The 19354-nt window shown below is 40.2% G+C and overlaps 3 protein-coding genes across 4 annotated transcripts in view; all 3 read right to left on the bottom strand.

The window, feature by feature from the left end:
• Nucleotides 1-272: 272 nt before the first annotated feature.
• LOC135088187 (uncharacterized) lies at nucleotides 273-3389 on the bottom strand. Its single transcript, XM_063983078.1, has 5 exons — nucleotides 2950-3389; nucleotides 2327-2421; nucleotides 1755-1881; nucleotides 821-951; nucleotides 273-345 (listed from the first exon to the last, which is right to left on the bottom strand). The coding sequence occupies exons 1-5, from the start codon at nucleotides 3214-3216 to the stop codon at nucleotides 273-275; spliced, it is 693 nt and encodes a 230-aa protein (XP_063839148.1). The 5' UTR covers nucleotides 3217-3389.
• A 142-nt stretch (nucleotides 3390-3531) lies between these two features.
• On the bottom strand, nucleotides 3532-7735 carry LOC135088369 (uncharacterized). The gene is made up of 5 exons (XM_063983220.1): nucleotides 7544-7735; nucleotides 5640-5814; nucleotides 5012-5233; nucleotides 4185-4318; nucleotides 3532-3693 (listed from the first exon to the last, which is right to left on the bottom strand). Exons 1-5 carry the CDS (start codon nucleotides 7627-7629, stop codon nucleotides 3627-3629), a joined length of 684 nt encoding a protein of 227 aa, XP_063839290.1. The 5' UTR covers nucleotides 7630-7735; the 3' UTR covers nucleotides 3532-3626.
• A 92-nt stretch (nucleotides 7736-7827) lies between these two features.
• LOC135088052 (endonuclease/exonuclease/phosphatase family domain-containing protein 1-like) overlaps nucleotides 7828-19354 on the bottom strand; it is a 30228-nt gene continuing 18701 nt past the window's right edge. For both annotated transcript variants that reach the window (XM_063982938.1, XM_063982937.1), the window contains 2 exons: nucleotides 13180-13344; nucleotides 7828-11013 (listed from right to left, as the gene is read on the bottom strand). In XM_063982938.1, coding sequence (XP_063839008.1) covers nucleotides 10778-11013; nucleotides 13180-13344 — 401 coding nt within the window. In that variant the 3' untranslated portion in view covers nucleotides 7828-10777. The remainder of the gene's footprint in view (nucleotides 11014-13179; nucleotides 13345-19354) is intronic.

Consider the following 19354-nt stretch of genomic DNA (forward strand, 5'->3'; position numbering starts at 1 on the left):
AATATGAAAATAAAGAAAAAATTTAAAATATATTAGTACTTTGTGTTTGACCTCTAATGGGTTAAAACAGTTTATTTTTTAAGCATAATAAAACGATATGTTACAAATAAGCTTAACAATTTATTATGAAATAAAATAATCTAAAATGTTAAAATAAATATCTAAAGAGTTTTCGTAAAGTCGTTTGAACCTTGGACTGTATAACTATAGACGTAAGTTTAGTATTGTTTTAAGCCTGTGTATGTTTGTTAGACAATAAAGCTGTGGTTACGTTATCGTCGTTTTGCTAGCCTCCGCATTTTCCTTTGGGCCTCGCGCTCCGCCGTTTCGTCGCATACGTCACATCTGGAAAAATAATTTAAATTGTATGCACTTGAAAAAATCAACTGTCACAGATTTCACTCGTACACATGGCCTTTCGCTTACTGCTCTTAGGGCACGGTCAAAACCATATAAACTACAGATACGATTTAAGCAATTTGATCTATAAAGTAGAATAAAAATTGTAATACAAGTGTTTCCTGTCTAATTGCTGCCTAGCTAATAGATTCGAACGGCTAGTTCGACTAGATTGGTGGATAGGTGTATTTTTTTGTAAATAGTTAATAGAGGTAACGTAGCCAGTTCCTCTGTAGCTGAGGATTCCGGGTGAAGCTCGCATCCCCTTTCAGCGGTTCATATGCATCACTTTCCATCTAGTGAGATGCAAGCCAAACCTTCTTCGTTCTGGGTTCCTCATTCTATAGTACTCCATAAACCTTTATTAACACCAACTTGCCGAACTGAGCGATTGAGAATAAGGTCTAGAATAAGATCTTACTTGGACTGAAAAGCTAGCCAGAACTCCTTGGTGGGGTCACAGTAGGTGCGAAGCTGGCGGTTGTCCCACGCCGCCGAGTCCATGCGCCATTCGGGAGATACGTATTGAGGCAACAGTTTCGGCAGGGTTATCTGTAAAAAAATAAAATCAGTCAAGCGAAGAATTAGGCCTGTAGCCTTATTCACCTGACAAAACTTCAACGAAAACAAAACACGAGTTGGATCCTATCGAGTAATTGTTCTATCAAAATGACCCTTTTACGGATTTTTACCATTTACCGCCTCAGTGTCTCGTCAATGAGAACGGTCGACTAAATGGTCCTCCGTGGTTGAGGATTCCGGGTGAAGCTCGCTTCCACCTTCGGCCTGATCATCACTTACCATCAGGTGAGATACAGACCAAGAGCTTCCTCGTTGTGAATAAAAAAAAAATCATCCTTTGTGACTAGTTTATGGCCATTTCATCGTTTCCACCACACACCCAGCTCAGTCAGGGTATTTGTTGAGTAAATTAGTGCACCAAGAGACCTTATCGACGTTTATAAAGACGTTGCTACGTTATTAAGCCAGTGCTCTAGCTTAACCTTTTCAACGCCAATGACGGATACATGCGTACCGTACCGGTTGACCGCCAACGACGGATTAATCCGCCTTAAAAATGATGTCAGTTATAAGCTAATTGAGTATTATGTGAACTGAATAATAATGAATACAATGGTAATATTGATATCATAATTTATCAAGCGTAGCGTCAGAGTGATGGCTTTTGTATTTGACGTGGCGCTGAAAAGGTTAAATATAAAAGAACTCTTAAAAAAGTGGCGCCCAACGTGGGGTGGAAAGAATTCAAGTGTTGTTAACTTTGCCCTAAAGGTTAAATGGGAGAGAATGGCATATGGGATTAAGTTCTAAGTGTAAATACAAGTAATACTTACCGGGTTGGCGGGTGCAGGCAGCTTAGGTAAGGGCGCGCGGAGGCTGGAGCCTTCGGACACTCCCGACTCGCGCATCATTTGCATGACGCTCGTGACGTATACGTCTTCTACTAGCATCTTGCGGGTCCTGCGAGACGTTACGATTCCTAATATAAAATTTATTACATGTACACTTTAGGTAAGTAAGTAATTCAGTGTTCGAATAGCAGAAATCATGAGACCTTCACGCGGCACAGCGGGTAGAAGCCATTTTCAACAACGTATACTGAAACTGCTGTAAAAAGCGTAGTATTGCTTTACCCTTTATAAAGTAATCACCACATTTTCAGCCGGTTTCTACGAAGCGAAGCCGGATCAAAGCGGAGATATGTTTTGAATAACCAACCAGATTTCATTCTCCATTCATTCATTTATTGGAGAATGAAATGTGATTGGCTATTCAAAAAAATTCTCCGCCCACCTACTTGGTGGAAACCGGGCCTTTTTTATATCCTTGGACATTTTACACTAGATAAGCTTCTAGTCCTTACAGGGTCCTTAGTCTTAGGGCCTTAGAGGGTAAGTTTACTTACACCGGCTCTATGTCATCCAGACTAACCGCAGGCGTCATCACCAGCCGAGGCCTTGTGCGTTGCACTTCTTCGCGAATCTCGTCTTCGGGCTCGTGCTGAAAGTAGAACCATTCGCGCAGCAAGCACAAAATGTAAGTTTTTGCTGTATTTAGTGGTATTTCTAATGCGGGATTAGTGTATAAGTATGTTCACATTGCTACGTGATGTGGTACAAGCCAGTGTAGGTACCTACTGTGTTAGCGATGCGCGGACTTCTTCGGGTTGCCGTAGAAGGTCCCGCGATTACGAAAGCACTTAGTCGAAGCAAATTATTATTTTACTGGCTCTCCGCCCGCGGCTTCGCCCGCGTGGAATTTTGTCTGTCACAGAAAAACTATCGCGCGCGTCCCTGTTTCAAAAACCGGGATAAAAACTATCCTATGTCCTTTCCCGGGACTCAAACTATCTCTATGTCAAATTTGATGAAATCGCTTCAGTGGTTTAGGCGTGAAAGCAAGACAGACAGACAGACAGTTACTTTCTTTATAATATTAGTATGGTTTGGTATGACTATCATGGATATACTTGCCTGGTCTCATTGTCAAAACCACTTCGTCCTTAAAACTCTAACTACTTATACTTACAAAAGGTTCTTGAACCACTCGAGGGTTGGTCCTCACAACGTCCTTAGGCTTATGCATGAGGTTGAACGGCACGTTCGGCACTCGCCAGTCCGTCAGTGCATGTATATCCTTCAATGGAGGAGGGCGCACCCTCAGGCAGGTAGACTTGGGCTTGTACTCAGTTGTTATGATCGGCTTGATCCTCCCATCGCGGAAATCGGTCCTCCCAGTTGTTTCGTAGTTGAAGAGCATAGACTCGTAACGCCGTTCCGCGGTAGGGGAGGTCATTTTGGATAAATATTCGAAAATAAATTATTCAGAAAGCAATTAGACGTACAAAAATAAAGCGGTCAAAATGTCGAATCGAGTGACACATGTCAGTACGGTGGCATGTGTGATTTATTGGCGTTGAGCAAAAAGTTTCAATCAAATAGATTTATTAGTAATCTTACTAAACAAGAGAGCCAATATTTCATAGATTTTCTTAGGCAGTCCCTATCCTATCGACTAATTACATTTTCTAAATACGCAATTAAAATTCCTAGAGTTAAATTTATAAATTATTTATTAAATTAACTATCAATATCAAGATATACGCATAAAAACTAAATGCAAAATTATCGTAAATTAAACGCAACTAAAATAAACTTCACTAAAAATAAATATTACACCAGTCACTAAATGCATAACCTATTGATTCACTTTTTCTGCCGCAGCATTTTCCTATGGGCCTTCACTACAGCAGTTTCGTCGCATGCTCTACATCTGAAAACACCAAACATGTTTACATTTGTTATCGTTCATTTCAACCGAATTAGTCCACTGCTGGACAAAGGCCTCCTCTACATTAGGTTAGGTAGTTAGGCAAATGACGTTCGCTGCTAGACAAATCATCATCATCATCATCTCAGCCATAGGACGTCGTCCAGCTGATTTCTGCTCCTTTTACGATGTCGTCGGTCCACCTTGTGGATGGACGTCCCACGCTGCGTTTTCCGGTACGCGGCCTCCACTCCAGATCCTTGCTGCCCCATCGGCCGTCAGTTCTGCGTACTATGTGCCCTGCCCATTGCCATTGCTTGGTCATTACAGTTGAAATATCACTTCGGCTTCGGTCGTTCGTTTCAGCCAAATTACCTCCACTGATAGACAAAGACCTCTCCCCCAAAAAGCAATTTAAGAAGATGTAGTGTGGGCACGTGTAGCAAGGCAGGCTCCTACTAGTGCTATCTACTTTTACTTGTGCGTTAACTTACTTGGGCAGTTGAAACTTGAGCCAGAAGTCTTTGGTAGCGTCGCAGTGCGCGCGCAGTTGCTGGTTGTCCCAGCGGACCGTCTGCATGCGCCACTCGGGCGACACCAGGTACGGCTGCAGCTTGCGCAGGGTTATCTGGAACAGCACCTTCGATGTAGATTCGAAATGGGCAGTTGTAGCCATGATAGCCGAACGGTGAAGGGGTCGGACTGGCTGACTCGTGATCCGGGGAACCTGGGTTCGGTCCCCGCCGCCGCTCGACTATTGTGGTGAGCTCACTCGTGACACAAGCTTATTTAGCTTAGTACGAGGGGCTAACGGGAGTATTAGTACGGGCACAGAGCCAACGAGGCTACTCTGAAACGCTCCGCACCGTCGCTCATTGTGGCATCTCGCATTGCGTGAGAGAGATGGACATTCGAAACTTCGGATTACGTTTTTCGGAGTAACCCCGCAGTTCTTGGCCTTTCGTTTCGGCTTCCAGCTATTTCAGCTCGTAGGAAAATGATCCCTACTTTTGAATGAAATTTTTACACAGGATTTCCACACATAGAAGCATACCGAACAACTGGCTCTGCTGGCTGACTTCTGCTTACCCATTCGGGCTTTAAACTCTTTCAGTGCGTTCAGTCAGAGAAAGACCTACCTACTTTTGACGTTTGTGTTGATTTTCACCCTCATAAAACGTTTGCCCACCTCTTTCCCCCAAGGCAAAGAATCTTACATGATTGTAACTAGGTTTGTCTAAGCATGTTACATACAAACAATGAAAATGAACTAACCAAAACTTCTACAATCTAGTAGACTAAATAGAGCTAAAAGACTCACAGGGTTAGACGGCGCCGGGTGCTTAGCGAACGGCGCCTGTACATTAGTGTACGGCGCTACAGCCTCCTTCATGCCCTTGGCCATGTCGCTGATGTACATGTCTTCGCACAGAAGCTCCCTGGCCAGAGGGTCGTCGATGTCGTCCATGCTCACCGCTGGGGTCATGACCAGCCGTGGGCGCGACTTCTGGGCTTGCTCTCGCTCTATGTCTTTTGGCTTTTCCTAAATCCGCATAGAAGAAACTAAACAAATTACATCTCAAATAAAACAGAACATAAACAGCTCGAGCCAAACTTGTAGCGCGGCAGTGTTACTCTCGTATTTTGCCTAAACTTATTTACTTTTTATTTTACTACCCTCGTGAGATGGTTTTAAACTCGACTTTTTTTGAGGTAGGTAGGTAGTTGTAAAATTCACAATACTAAGATTTTTATGACTATGACGTTTTTTGCCAAAAAATAAACGGTGACTCACTAAAGTTTCAGTCACATTATCAAAAAATTATTCGATTGCAAGCAACTGAAAGATTTGCCACGAGGTCCGTCGAGGGAGAACGTAGTCGGCAAACTATCAATTTATTTTTGACTTAGAAAAGCTTGTCTACTTTTTTTTACAAAGTCTTACTTACATATCGCTCCTGCACCTTCCACGGATTAGTGCCGACGATGTCTCTGGGCTTATGGAGCAGGTCAAAAGGGATGGACTGCGCCTTCCAGTCCGACATAGTGTGCACGTCTCTTAGTGGAGGTGGCCGCCGCATCATGCATGATGGTTTCGTCTTGTATACCGTCGCTACTGGCGCCCTAATGTTGTGAAAACAGTCTTTAACCGCAATCCTTATTCAGAAACATTACTATGAAGTCTCAAAGTGCGTGGACGCACAGGGTGACACACGAACCAATCACAGAGCTCTGTTCAACGTTGTTGTGGCTGTACGTTCGATTTGCTGCTTCACAAGCAAGCATCGTTTGTGAATAAGGCTGCGTTGCCACCAGGGACGTGCTACCTCGCCACGGTAAATGAAGTGATTCTATTGGTTCTTTACAAACAATTCATCGCTACGTACCTCGCACATCTCTGGTGGAAACGCAGCCTAAATGTATCAGTTCGCGAGTGAGACAGAGACAAATCAAGTAACAGGCGCGCCCTCGCTCACGGCGACTTTTTGTAACGATGCAGTCGCGTTGCTGTAGCGCGTTGGCATCATTTCTGTAGTGCGTTGCAAATGCGACTAAGGCCTCAGCCTCGAACTTAGCGGGCAGCGGGGCGGCGGCGGCGGCGGCGCGGGAGCGGCAGGATCTTATGCGTAAAATCAAATAGACCGGTTCTCGAAAACAGCGGCGCGGCAGCGGCGCCGGAGCGGGCAACGAGCGGGCAACGAGCGGGCAGCGCACTCCTTCTTTTGCCCACAATAAATCGAGCGTAAGGAATAAATTTGAATCGAAATAAAATGAAGAATGTTCACTAATTTTGTTTTTTAGCTTTCTGTATTCTCTGTTAAAAATAAAAAATACACGTGAAAGAATTATTTCGATACGTCAATTAGTTTCCAAGATATTGAATTTTAAAAGTGCGGGCGGCGGCCGGCCCGCCATTTTATGCGCGTGACGTCATATTACAACGACTGGCTCATATTTGTATGGGTGGAATCTTGCAAACTGAATTAAGACCCACTTCCAGGCAACCGATTAAGCTGAAATTTCGCAAACACATGTGATTTGGATGACCATGCAATATTATGATGACATGGAGCTGATCTGATGATGGAGCTGGAAGGTGGCCATAGGAACTCTATAATAAAACGACTTAAATGCATCGAGTTTGGGCTCGTTCGTTTTGTATTGATGAGTATTTTAATTCTATATAGTAATCGGGGTCTAATGATGGAGCTGGAAGGTAATTCGCAATAAAACGACACAATCGCATCAAGTTTGGATTTGGTTCAATTTTAATTTCTGTGATGGGTCTGGGTGTTAATATGTATAATAAGTTTGTATTTACAAAAAAAAATTATTTAAGTATGTTTATATCCGTTTTCTAGTGAGCGGACGCTGTGAATGTACGTCACACGGGGTCACGTGACCGTCGGCGGGACTCAATATTTAAGCGAACTTTGAATGCCTATAAAATCATAACTACTGGGTATTTTTGAATGAAATAAAAACTAATGTATTTGTAAATGTAAAAGCTTAACTGTAACATAGGTTTCAAGTGATTTTGCATACCTAGTAACATTCTCAATTGTCGCTGTTGTTCAGACATTTCGTTCGCGAATAAAAACAAATATCTCGGCAACACAACCCCGAACACAACACTTCGCCGCTAAAGCGCCGCGCGAGCTGCCCGCTGGTTTCGAGAACGGGTCTGCGTTGCCCGCCCCGCTCCCGCGCCGCCGCCGCCCCGCTGCCCGCTAAGTTCGAGGCTGAGGCCTAACGCGCGTTAGTAGCGATGCTGTCACGCGTTTAAGTCGCTGTGGGCGAGGGCCCTAATGGGACAGAATCCTGGGACCACGAAATGGACAGGGGACTTTACCTGAATTCCTCCTTCCGATAGTCGTTCAAGTATGTCGTGGGGTATTCGAATAACATGCCTTCCATTTTTACAACCTTGTCCGGCATTTTGGAGAATTTGTTAACTTATAGCGGCTGCTACGTTTTCGCTTAATATTTATTTCTTCTGCTTATAAATTGCAGCACTTGATGACAAGACAGACAACATGCGTCAGGTTTGATAGAAAATCGATGTTTGATTTGTCTAGATGAAAAAAGTTAGAATATTGATAAAGGTTAACTAACGACGTTAAATAAAAGCGTGTGTTAATTCCAATAATTTAATTCACCAATAACTTACACCAAGAAATATAACATTGAAAAATATACACGATATAAATTATCACAAAAAACGGGTAATATTTGTCAGTAAATAATTAAAATCAAGATTTAAAGAATGTTCTACGCGGAATTCCTGTCGTGGTAGAGAAAATAGTCGCTAACTCTGCAGATCTTCTAATCTTTTAAAAGTAACTATTATTTGTAAAGATATAGGTAAATTGCACCCGACATTTTCTAAGCACAAAACGAGATCAATATAACTTTAATATAAAAAAATATTTAAGTAGATATCTCTCCGTATTTACAATTCCCTAGATACTGGATCACAATCGTGCAAATTCATTGAGTTAACTACGCCTTAATATACATATTTGATAACATATCTAAAGGTTCGGCCGAACCGACGCGTGCAGTCTGCGTGCGCGAGAGCGATCAGAGGGCCGAGTGTGAATTTAAATCAAACGCGCCCATTAGTGAGCGCGTCAAAAAATGACATTAAATGTATGACTGATTGTACAGCGCCTCTATCGGGAAACGTTTAAAAACTAAAATTTTCATACATTTTTAAACGCGCTCCTCAGCCCAAAGATGTGTATGAATCTGTAGCGATGAGTTCACATCAACGCGTCCTGTCATTGGTCGCGGCGATCTATGCACGCGCAGTGATCGCCATCGTCGACGCAAGCTGCACGCGTTGGTTTGGCCGAAGCTTAACGGAGCTCTCCGCAGGTACTGAGAGGTAAAGTGACAGCACATCGGACTTAAATTTTTGTGGCAAAATAGTACTTATTGCAATACAATTAGAGGCCACTATAGCTTGATGTGCTGTCTGTACTCAGGGCTCTTCCACAGAACGTTTGAAATCGACGTCGAAAATTTTCTTTCACATCAAATCCTTGCTACCTTCGATCAGAATAAGGTCATATTTTAATATAGTGCGCAGTAGACATCGAAAAGTACTCCGAATGCATTTTGAATTTTATCTTTTTATTTATTATTAGGTTCAAAATTGAGACTGTTTTTTTTAAGTAGCTTAACGTAAAGGCCACTCATTAACCTACTATGACGCACTTTCCAAATGGACTTTATACTACATGATTTCAGTGTATAAATTCAAATTCGATTGGAAAATTTACATAACATTGTCTTGATCAGGCATATTTAAAGTTGTTTTATCCATCTCGAATTATTACCTTAATATACAGATGAGTAATTATTAATACCTCTAAAATATATTGCTTCTCTTTGATATTTTCACGAGATCTCACTAGTAATACAGACGACTGCGTATTTTTCGAAATTACTTAAGTTACGGTTAAGGTATATTCACACTGGCATACCGTGTGAGGCGTGACCCGTACTTGTAACATTATGATTAAGACAAATACTTGTATGAAGTACTAGATAGGCTGCTGTACTGAACTTATATATTGCTCACTAAATGGTAGTACTCACACAAATACTTAAGTACGGACCATGTTACATACCAATGTAAATATATCTTAAAAGCACCCCTCAATGTGGACTACGCCTAAACCATTTCAACTTTAGTGTCAGTTCATCACTCCATTATCAATTTCATTCACACTAACATTAGATTATCTCTCACAAAAAATAGAGTAGTGAAATGGCGTTACATTAAAAGGCACCTACCGATTTGCTATTAGATTAAAGGAACACTTTTACAATAAAACTACTTGTGGCCCTTTACATAGCGTAGAGTTGCATTAATGGACCCCACAAGGTAATAAAACTATTTACTTACTGATTGAGGCTAAATGATTAAATAAGTTTTATTCCGTTTCGCAAAGTTTGGAAATACTGTTTTTTTTTTATAAAAATAGGAAGATATTTTAACGCTTCGAAATTATGAAACTTGGAAGAAAATATTCGTAAATAAAGCTACTGATATCTATTGCATCAAGAAATAATACAATCGGCTTTTAGAATGGTACAATCATACAGTTGTTTTAAAACACATAAAATTTCATACATAAAGAAATGATTTCATTTAGATATACATTATTTCTTGAAACAACGAATTGAACGTGTAATTAAATAAATAAAATACTGTCCTATTATCGAAAAAGCACATTTTTGGTCAAAGCTCCATAATGCCTTATCTTATCAATACATACAAATATTTACAATATTCTCATACAATTTGGATTAAGGACGCAAAAAAGTTTCACTACCGATAAATAGAATTGTCAAATTTAAGTAAAACAGCAAAATTGACAGCCAATAATTATTTGAACTAGGGTGACCAGAATATGACTGACTTCGGACAGAAAATAAATTTCATCTTCAAACCAAAGTGTCATAATGGCCTGTTTAAACATAAAAATATTAAAAGTTGCTACTCTTATTACAATAATAAATAAACACAAAATTGATAACGTACAGTATTTACAGTAAAATAATAATACACTAAATGCCCACCATTGGAAGTAAACACCATACCACTATGTTATTAAAATAAATAAACAAAATATTTAATAAAATGTTACGACCTAAGAATATTTCTATTATAACTCTCCATTATTAAATACATTATTTGGTAGATGTAAATTCACGATGTTCCAAAAAATATCAGTACATGACCGTAAGTTCAACAAGTTCACTAGCAATAATATTTTTCTGTATTTCATTAGTATTTAATATAGTAGCAAAACATTTAATTAAATAAAGTAATAAAATTTATTTTGGCATACGTTCATAATTACGGTTAAGGCTGAAATATCATTGGGAAATATCATAGAAATTACATGAAAAATATTTGGCGCCATCTTTGACATTTGCAAATGGCGGCGTAATCTCAATTGAAGTAGAATATGTGTAGCAACACTATTAGAAAGCATTGTATTGCTAGTAGAGCTGAGGGGAGATAGTATGCAAGGTTTTCATTGTGGCCGTGTTTGGATTTGTTTTTATGTCAATCGGGGACTTTGATTTCTGCCCAGACGGGGCAGAAGGGGGAGGCAGGGCCGCCCCACGACCAACCCCGGGGTATGGCGAGATGACTAAGCCCCGATTTGACAACCCCCGCGTGGCCGTTGAAATGGCTCTTTTCTACTACCCCTGGGTGAAGGATCGTCGTCAAACCTGTGTATTGAGCGTCGACTGTTGTAGAGATTTGTTCGTCGAGCAGCGGTTGGCACGTTCGTAATGCTGTAAACAAAAAAATATCATTAGATTTTTAATTAAGATTACAAATGTCATTCTAATCCTATCAGGATTAATGTTTATCCTGTTAAAGTCCACAGCTAAGGTGGACCGACGACATCATAAAGGTAGCAGGAAGGCGCTGGACGCAGGCCGCTACCAACCGAGCAACATGGAAAGCATTGGGGGAGGCCTATGTTCAGCAGTGGACGTCCTATGGCTGGGATGATGATGATAACGTGACCCTAATAATTGAATTGTTTTTATGTAGCATCGCTATAAATAGCGACCAGATAGCACTGATTTAAAATACATTTCAGGAAGTACGCGGACAGATGATTCACTATTGAAACAAAAGCATATAGAGTAAAATCTGTACTGCTATAGTGACCTACAAGCAGTATCAAATACAAAGGTCAACTATATTATTGTAACAGGATTTGGATGGAAAAACGGTTAGTCATGATTAGATGATCCTTTTTGTCATATACAGTCATAATGACACGCTGTTTCGGTCAATAGAATTGGCGTGGAAATTCAGAAAACTGACGTCATATCTGTTTACTCTTTATTTTGATATTTTACACATAAATACACTGTGCTTAAGTAATTTATCTTTTTCAAAGTCAACCGACTGAATTATTTTGATATTTTACACATACATACAAAGTCCATTTGCGTTATTAAACTCGATTGTTATTTGTAACTGGTGTCATAATTAGGGTTGCCAGCATACCTATGCCATTCAGTAGTATTAGTATTCGGTGGTTGAGTTGACGTAAGGAGGTGTAGGTTTGTCACAAGAAGACCTAAAGTGAGTCTACACCTACTTAATGACGTCATTGCCCAAATGTGTGCCAGAATAATCCCTTTTAAGCTAATGATACGTATAATGATTACGTATAGTCCACGCGAATATCGTGTCAATTTTGTACATAAGATATGATAAAAATCGTCTGAAATAGATACTAAAGGTCTCTGTGACTAACCCAATATTTCATTATGGAATCAAAGATAGGTTCCACTCAAATTACTTAATAGGTCCTTATAAAGTTCAGTGTCATTTTTATATGGTCTTATCTGGTTTTACGGTTTTTAATACTAACAAAAAATCTATCCCAATTTTTTTTATGCTAGACAAGTCAGGTATTTGACCGCAATCGCACCTGGTGTTAAGTGAGATGCAGTCTAGGATGGTACATATCTGCCCTGTAAGTGCCTATTCACTCTCGGCTTGAAAACGCCCGTATTATAGTGTTCAGGAAATACAGCAGCAGGCAGTATTTACAATGTAATAAAGCCGTAAGAATTTACTGTCTGAAACTTTGTAATCTCAGTACCGGTTCCAATATCGGTCAAACGGATCACTATTATTCCAGACCGGATTTCAAAGATAACCGACATTGAGTTGTGATTGAGTCGAAACGATAGCGACACGTTATGCTATCGGGAACTAATCCTATTAGGCAAGATTAATGTATTGATTGTTGCTAAGAAGTTAAGAACTAATAAAAAGTTATGAAAGAAACGTGTATGCAATTATCGATTTATGGATAGTACACATTGAGCATTTTATTTATTGATTTAGGTAATTTCATGAAACTTGCATAGCAAATACTGATAAAAGTAGGGCGAGCATAATCAGTAATCGCTGATGACGATACCAGTCTGACTGATCTCCTAATAAGACTATCTTAAGGTTGACGGCTTATAAATTAACAGCGATAAAAAAGGTAATATGTAGATTAACAGGCTTGAATTCAGAATCAGACTTTTTCTATGCAATCGCCTAATTCTTTGCTGCCCTTACAGTATACATTGACCAGGATGGTGACACGTAGCATACTTCTACTTCTTATCGTGTCGACAACAAACCTACACAGTGTCAGCCCAAAACTCCGCTACAAGAGTGGCGTTGTCAGCAGCATTCATTAAATGCTCCTGAGTGCAGTTGCGTAGCTTACTGTCTCAGCTACAATGTCCACTCACCGAGTACATTGTCCCAATCCCGGAATTCCCCCAGGAACACCAGCTGAAGAGCAGCAGTCAGCTCGGCCACCCTCGTTAGACTCTCTCTCATACTCTGTACTGTAGCTCCTCTTGCAGTATTGCAGTATACATAACCAGTTTAGTGCCATGTAGCTCACTGTCTTAGCTACGATGTCCACTCACCGAGTACATTGTCCCAGTCCCGGAACTCCCCCAGGAACACCAGCTGGATGCTGACGGCAGCAGCCAGCTCGGCTACCCTGGAGAGTCGTTCGCACTCCGCCTCGCTGAGGCTGCCTTCGCAGAATACGTTCACCAGGATGGTCGGCCGTCCGCAGATCAGGAATGCTGGAAAGAGGACAGGAATCAGATTAAGGGTGTTTTCTGTACGAAAATGAAGCGTATATAGCCAAAAAGTTCATTCTGGGAGTGGGTAGTCAATGCGAAAAAACGCTCAACGGTTGGAATGTGCAGGTGTCAAAATGTCCATACGGACCGGCTGTAAGTGTGGCAAAAAGTATGAACGTCGAAATGAGCAATGGTTAAAATGATCTGAAGTTAAAATGTCTTCGGGTTTATTTGAACAAGCGTCTTATTGTATAATAGCTAACGTGAACACGTGTTTAAATGCATCAAGGTAAAAATGTCCAAAAGAACTTTATTGACTAGACTACAAGAACATTGAACATTTTGACATTTAATTTTATTAATTTAATCATGAGCACAATATATCAGTTGATCATTTTATCTATCACACCTTTTGTTGTACTTGTATTTTGTGATGTGTACCATTTGTCACTAAACCATTGTAACCATGGTAATAATGTACATTTTGACACTGGGACTTTTTGACGTTCATACTTTTTGCCACACTAACAGCCGGTCCGTATGGACATTTTGACCAAGCCGTCGCCAAAATAAAAGAAGAAGAAGAAGACATTTTGACACCTGCACATTCCATCCGTTGAGCGTTTTTTCGCATTGACTACCCACTCCCAGAATGAAAAAGTTGACAGCACAACCTTATTCCAATTTGTAACAAAGACGTGTTGGGTACTTTGTGTGTCACTAATCATTAGTCTGACTTAGTTTGGAACTACCTATATGGGCACAGTGTAGCATGTCCACAAGAACAAGCGAGATCCTTTCTTTTCCTTTTTGACATTCTACTCGTTCGTCGTGATTGAAACTAAGCTTGAATTGCAATCAAGTTTTAATCGTAATTTAATTACAGGCTCATCTCTTGCGCACGAAAACGAACAGTGCGTTTCACGTATATCTTAAAAACATGGCGTGAAAGAATGTCGCGCACCCAGACTGTGACAACGCGCATAGTGGTCCGAGGCGCGTAGTGTGCAGTGCTATATTATGCCATCATAAATTGTGACTGTTTTCTTCATCACGAAAATAAGTGTTGGTTTGATATTGCTATTATTAGTCAAGGTGCAGCATTGAGTTAATTGAGGAAAGTCATTAAAGAACCTCCATAAACCAGAATATATTCTAAAGTTAGGTATTATCTTCAATATTCTAAACAATCATCTATGTGTCAAAATGAAGCAAGTGATGTAACTGAAGTGTAGCGATTTCTGAAAGTTAAGTCCTTTTTTTACGGGAAAAAATGCGTTGATTCGCATACCTACCCTGCGGAGATAGGGTATGTTTTGTGGGGCTCACCAAGTCAGAAGGACGAGGCATACTCACAAAAAAGACCCCGATGCTCCGTCACTCGCCATAATTGCTAAACTGCTAGAGCTAACTCTATCTTGAAATAAGTACTAAATGACTCGATCACGATTCTTCCACTGTAACTGTCCTTACAGAGAACTACGTAATTTGTATTGCTTGTTATTCGTGTTCTCTTACGTGGAAGTGAGAGGCCAAAAAAGGCAATGATCCTTACTGCCTTGAAGATCACCTTCCGTTTAAATTAAAATAGCGTTATTGAAACTGCAGACTATATTCGTAGGGTTGTCGACCATATTTGCTCTTTTTTACCACACCACAGTTTCAAAACAATACCTACATAATATGGTGCCACTGTGAGGCAGGCTGCATACAACCCTTAAGGACGAAGCACACTTATCAACCCTGAAACGGATCGTAACAGTATCAACTCGAGGCGGTCAGTATTCTTTGGACGAAACTCCGCACACTTATCCGCGCCGTAACGTAAACGCCTTGCCTCGGTTGACAGCGCAGCGAAAGTCGATACGATGTTGGTCCCTTTCCGGGTTGACAAGTGTGCTATGACCTTTATACGTATTCTTCTGGCTACTCTGACTTGTTAAATGAAAAGAAACTCCAGTTATTTTCTATAGTGCGACAAGAAAGACACTGAATAACGCAATTTTCTGACCATTACCTTAGGGACCTTGGAGTTCTGTAACCTATTTATAGTTCCATTGTCATTTTTGATTGGCCTTTCACGGCACAATAGGATTCTATTCACGTCTCACTTCAGACAAAAGAGAGACCTAATAAAACACTATAACTATAAACATAACTATGACAAAAATAGATCACCATATTACCTAAGTCTGTCGCCATAACAATAATGTTAACAGCCTGTTGTGTTCCGGCAGTTAGAGGTAAGATAGCCAGTTCCTCCGTGGTTGAGGATTCCGGGTGAAGCTCGCTTCCACCTTCGGCCTGATCGTCACTTACCATCAGGTGGGATACAGGCCAAGAGCTTCCTCGTTGTGGATAAAAACAAAAAAAACCGATAGTGCTTGTTTGAAAAACTAAAATTTTTTGATTTTGTTTTCAAGGGCATATAATAGTAATTTTAAGGGTTTCGTAAAAAAAGATATTTTACTTAAGGTTGTTTCATTTTCAATCATCATAATCTAAAATTTTAACCTAAACCATCATAAAATAAATGAAAGCTGGAAGAACCTAGATGCGGCCAGCGCAGGACTAGTTGTTTTGAAAATACCCCTGGGGGTGAACTTTGTCTAACTTTTGAAACTAAACGGAAACGTAACGCGTACGTTGTCGTTTTCAAACGATTTACAATCTGTGACTGTGATACACCACGACACGACGATTATTAAATCAATACCCTGACGCCTGTCTGAATGAGATCCAATTGTGGCAATAAAAGAGTACCTACATTTAACTGCCACAAAAAACTCGTGCTCGACAACCTTATCAGAGGTGACCTTTCAATGACAATTGCAGAGATTGGGCCAATTAATTCTGGCCCCTGTGCCGTTGCAATAAAGTCGCTGCATCGCAGGTCCCCGGCACTTGTAGGGGCAAGCGCGAATTTGCATAATTGTCGCAGAGTGGCCCCATTGTGGCGAGTGGACGCGCTATAGATGGAGCCGTCTTTACTTTTATTCATAGGCCAATGGCTACAGTCAGCGTCAAATACACTCGGCATCAAATAAATCGCACCTCCCGCAACAAGCACTTCTCAAACGTATGCATCCCCACTTCCCACCAAAATTGGTTGCATTTGAAAGCCTAGTTCTAAACTTCATTTCATCAAAGGAAAAGTTTTTACCCCAAAAATGTGTTTGAAGAAGGATCCAGAGTCACTTCTTCAAAAAATAGGTAGTTACGCTTGAGCCAAATTTTATGGCTATAAAACTGTTAAATTGGGATTAATTGCTATCCATCTGTTAAAAAGGACACGTAATATCACTATTTGGTTTTATAACCACAAAAATTGGTCTAATTGATCCCAGAGGTGAGCCCAAAGTGAGGTCTATTTTCAAGTCACATTTACGGTATAATGTTAATCATTTATTAAGAAATTAAATGTGTTTTTCTTTAAGGATATTTATTGGCCTTTCAAATAACACCAATATTGTTGGGGCACCATGATTGTGTCAGAAGAATTGATAACACAACCTTATTCCGATTGTAACAAAGACGTGTTGCGAACTTTTTGACTACTTGTGTCACGAACTATATGACGCCGACTATGCTTTAGCCATTTCATGAATAAGGTTTGACGAAAATTTAATGGAACATTGGCTCCATTCTCAAAATTATTTAATTTCTATTCATATTACCCTTCATTGTGGTGGGCGAATGGACGCGCTATACATAGAGCCGCTCTGACTGAAATATTCATAGTCTTATGAAGCACTTTAGTCATTTCATGAATAAGGTTTGACGAAAATCTGAAGGAACAGACTCGATTTTGAACATTATTTCAAAGACATTTCATTTCCATTAGCCTTCAATATGGCGGACGAGTGGATACGCCATAGATAGTCATTTTTAATTTTACTGCCCACGTATGCAAACATAGGCTTAGTCTTAAGCTGTCGCGGGCCGAATTGATGGCACTGGAGGGCCAGATATGGCCCGCGGGCCGTAGTTTGGAGACCCCTGGTCTATTGGATAAGATACTTTAACTATTTCATGAACAAGATACATAAACACTTTATTGTACACCGCACACAAAACAAACAAGATAAGAAATACACAAAAGAGACGGAACAATTTAGGCGGTCTTATCGCTATAAAAAAAAGCGATCTTTTCCAGACAACCTTTCCAGAAGATAGTATTTTAAAATAAGTAAAAGAGAAAGCGGTAAACAATAAATAAAGTGCAAAATTAGAGTACTTGGTGTCAATGTTATTCAGCTTTGTTTTTCAAATTGCTGGTTTCATTGGGGCAGACTAAACTTAGATAAGTCGCCTTCAGAGTCAGACATGTCTAGACGGCTGATTAATTGACTTGGGTGACGGTTCCGAGTTTAGTCGCGATATTGCAAACTTAAATCAACGATGGATTGGTGTGGTATCTGTTAATACTTAAGGGAAGCGAAAAAAGGAAAGCAAATGCGTTCCTATATGGTTTGCTAGCTTTTGCCCGCGGCTTCGCCCGCGTGAAATTTTGTCTGTCACAGAAAAACTTTATCGCGCGCGTCCCTGTTTCAAAAACCGCGATAAAAACTATCCTATGTCCTTTCCCGGGACTCAAACTATCTCTATGCCAAATTTCATCAAAATCGGTTCAGTGGTTTAGGCGTGACAGCAAGTCAGACAGACAGAGTTACTTTCGCATTTATAATATTAGTAGGATGTGATGGTAATCAATAAATCTCAAATCTGTACTATCACATTATAGCGAATGCATGTCCCTCCTTTTACCTTATCATCTGATTCTAAACATCAACAGTGCATCCACAGGAAATTCTTAGCAAAAATAAAATCAAACAAATCAATTTGTTTACCTTTTGCAGGTAAGTATGCTATTTCTGAGCTCATATGTGGGCGGATTTACATTTTTATTTAGTGATTCATGTGCATTGTTAACGTGCATTAACAATTTGGAAACTACAATACAATGGCGTAAAAAAAAAGTTAAAAACAATTACATTACTTGGCAAGTTTTTTGGAATCAAATGCCCGTTTTCACCATCAATCCCTACTTAATTTTTAAGTGACCCCTATGGTAATACATAACAGGCATTTTGTTCTCCTAGGGGCCACTTAAAAATTAGGGATTAATGGTAAAAACGGGCACAAGTATCTTATTGGGTCTCTTATGTATTAGGAAGTCAGCTCTATAAAGTGAGGGGGACTATAAATAATACGGAAATATTCCCACTTCCCACCTCCAGTTGCAACTCGTCAGCAGGATCTACAGTTTGACCAAGGCCAAGTTTGTCCCAGAGGAAACGTAAACTATCATTAAACCCGCAATAAAATAATGAGTAACAATTTTACATTGTAACAATTTTTAGGCCAGGTGGAAGGCAAGAGAGCACAAAGGCTACTGAGTCCTCCATGGTCCAGTGTACTCGCGACGCCTCTAACCGTCAGACATGGAAGCACATCGCCAGGAGAGCTACCCTCGGAGATGATATATTCGCACACCCCACCGTATACCTCGTCAGCGCAACCACGACCACTCTGACAAGAGTGCCCGACTAAGAAGAAGAACAATTTTTAACAATAAGTGACAATACTAGATGCATGCGTGCGTGAATATTGTTCATACACGCACGATGCGAGCAAGCTGCGTTCAGTTTGACCCGATCGCAGACCGCAGAAGGCATAGTGCGTGGCAAATCCTTAGTGTTTCTACTTCACCTAACACATTTCTTCTTTCTTGTCCCGTTAATGAAAACTAACATAAAATATTCAGAAAACCCATAATTATTAAAGCAAATACATTTCCCATTGTTGCCAGCGTTTGAATAATTAAACAGATAGCAACTTCAATCCTTTATTATCGTCATTAACCGGAACAAAGTGCGACAAGCAAGGACGTTCCTTATCCATTCGATTTCAGACTCTAATACCTATAGCTTAGGAACAAATTTTAGAGCTAAACGATATTTAAAATTATACTGTTTGTTTGTGTAGAATCTAGAATCTAAGTGGAAAT

This window comes from Ostrinia nubilalis, chromosome 3 (assembly GCF_963855985.1).
Source record: "Ostrinia nubilalis chromosome 3, ilOstNubi1.1, whole genome shotgun sequence".
Classification (NCBI taxonomy): domain Eukaryota; kingdom Metazoa; phylum Arthropoda; class Insecta; order Lepidoptera; family Crambidae; genus Ostrinia; species Ostrinia nubilalis.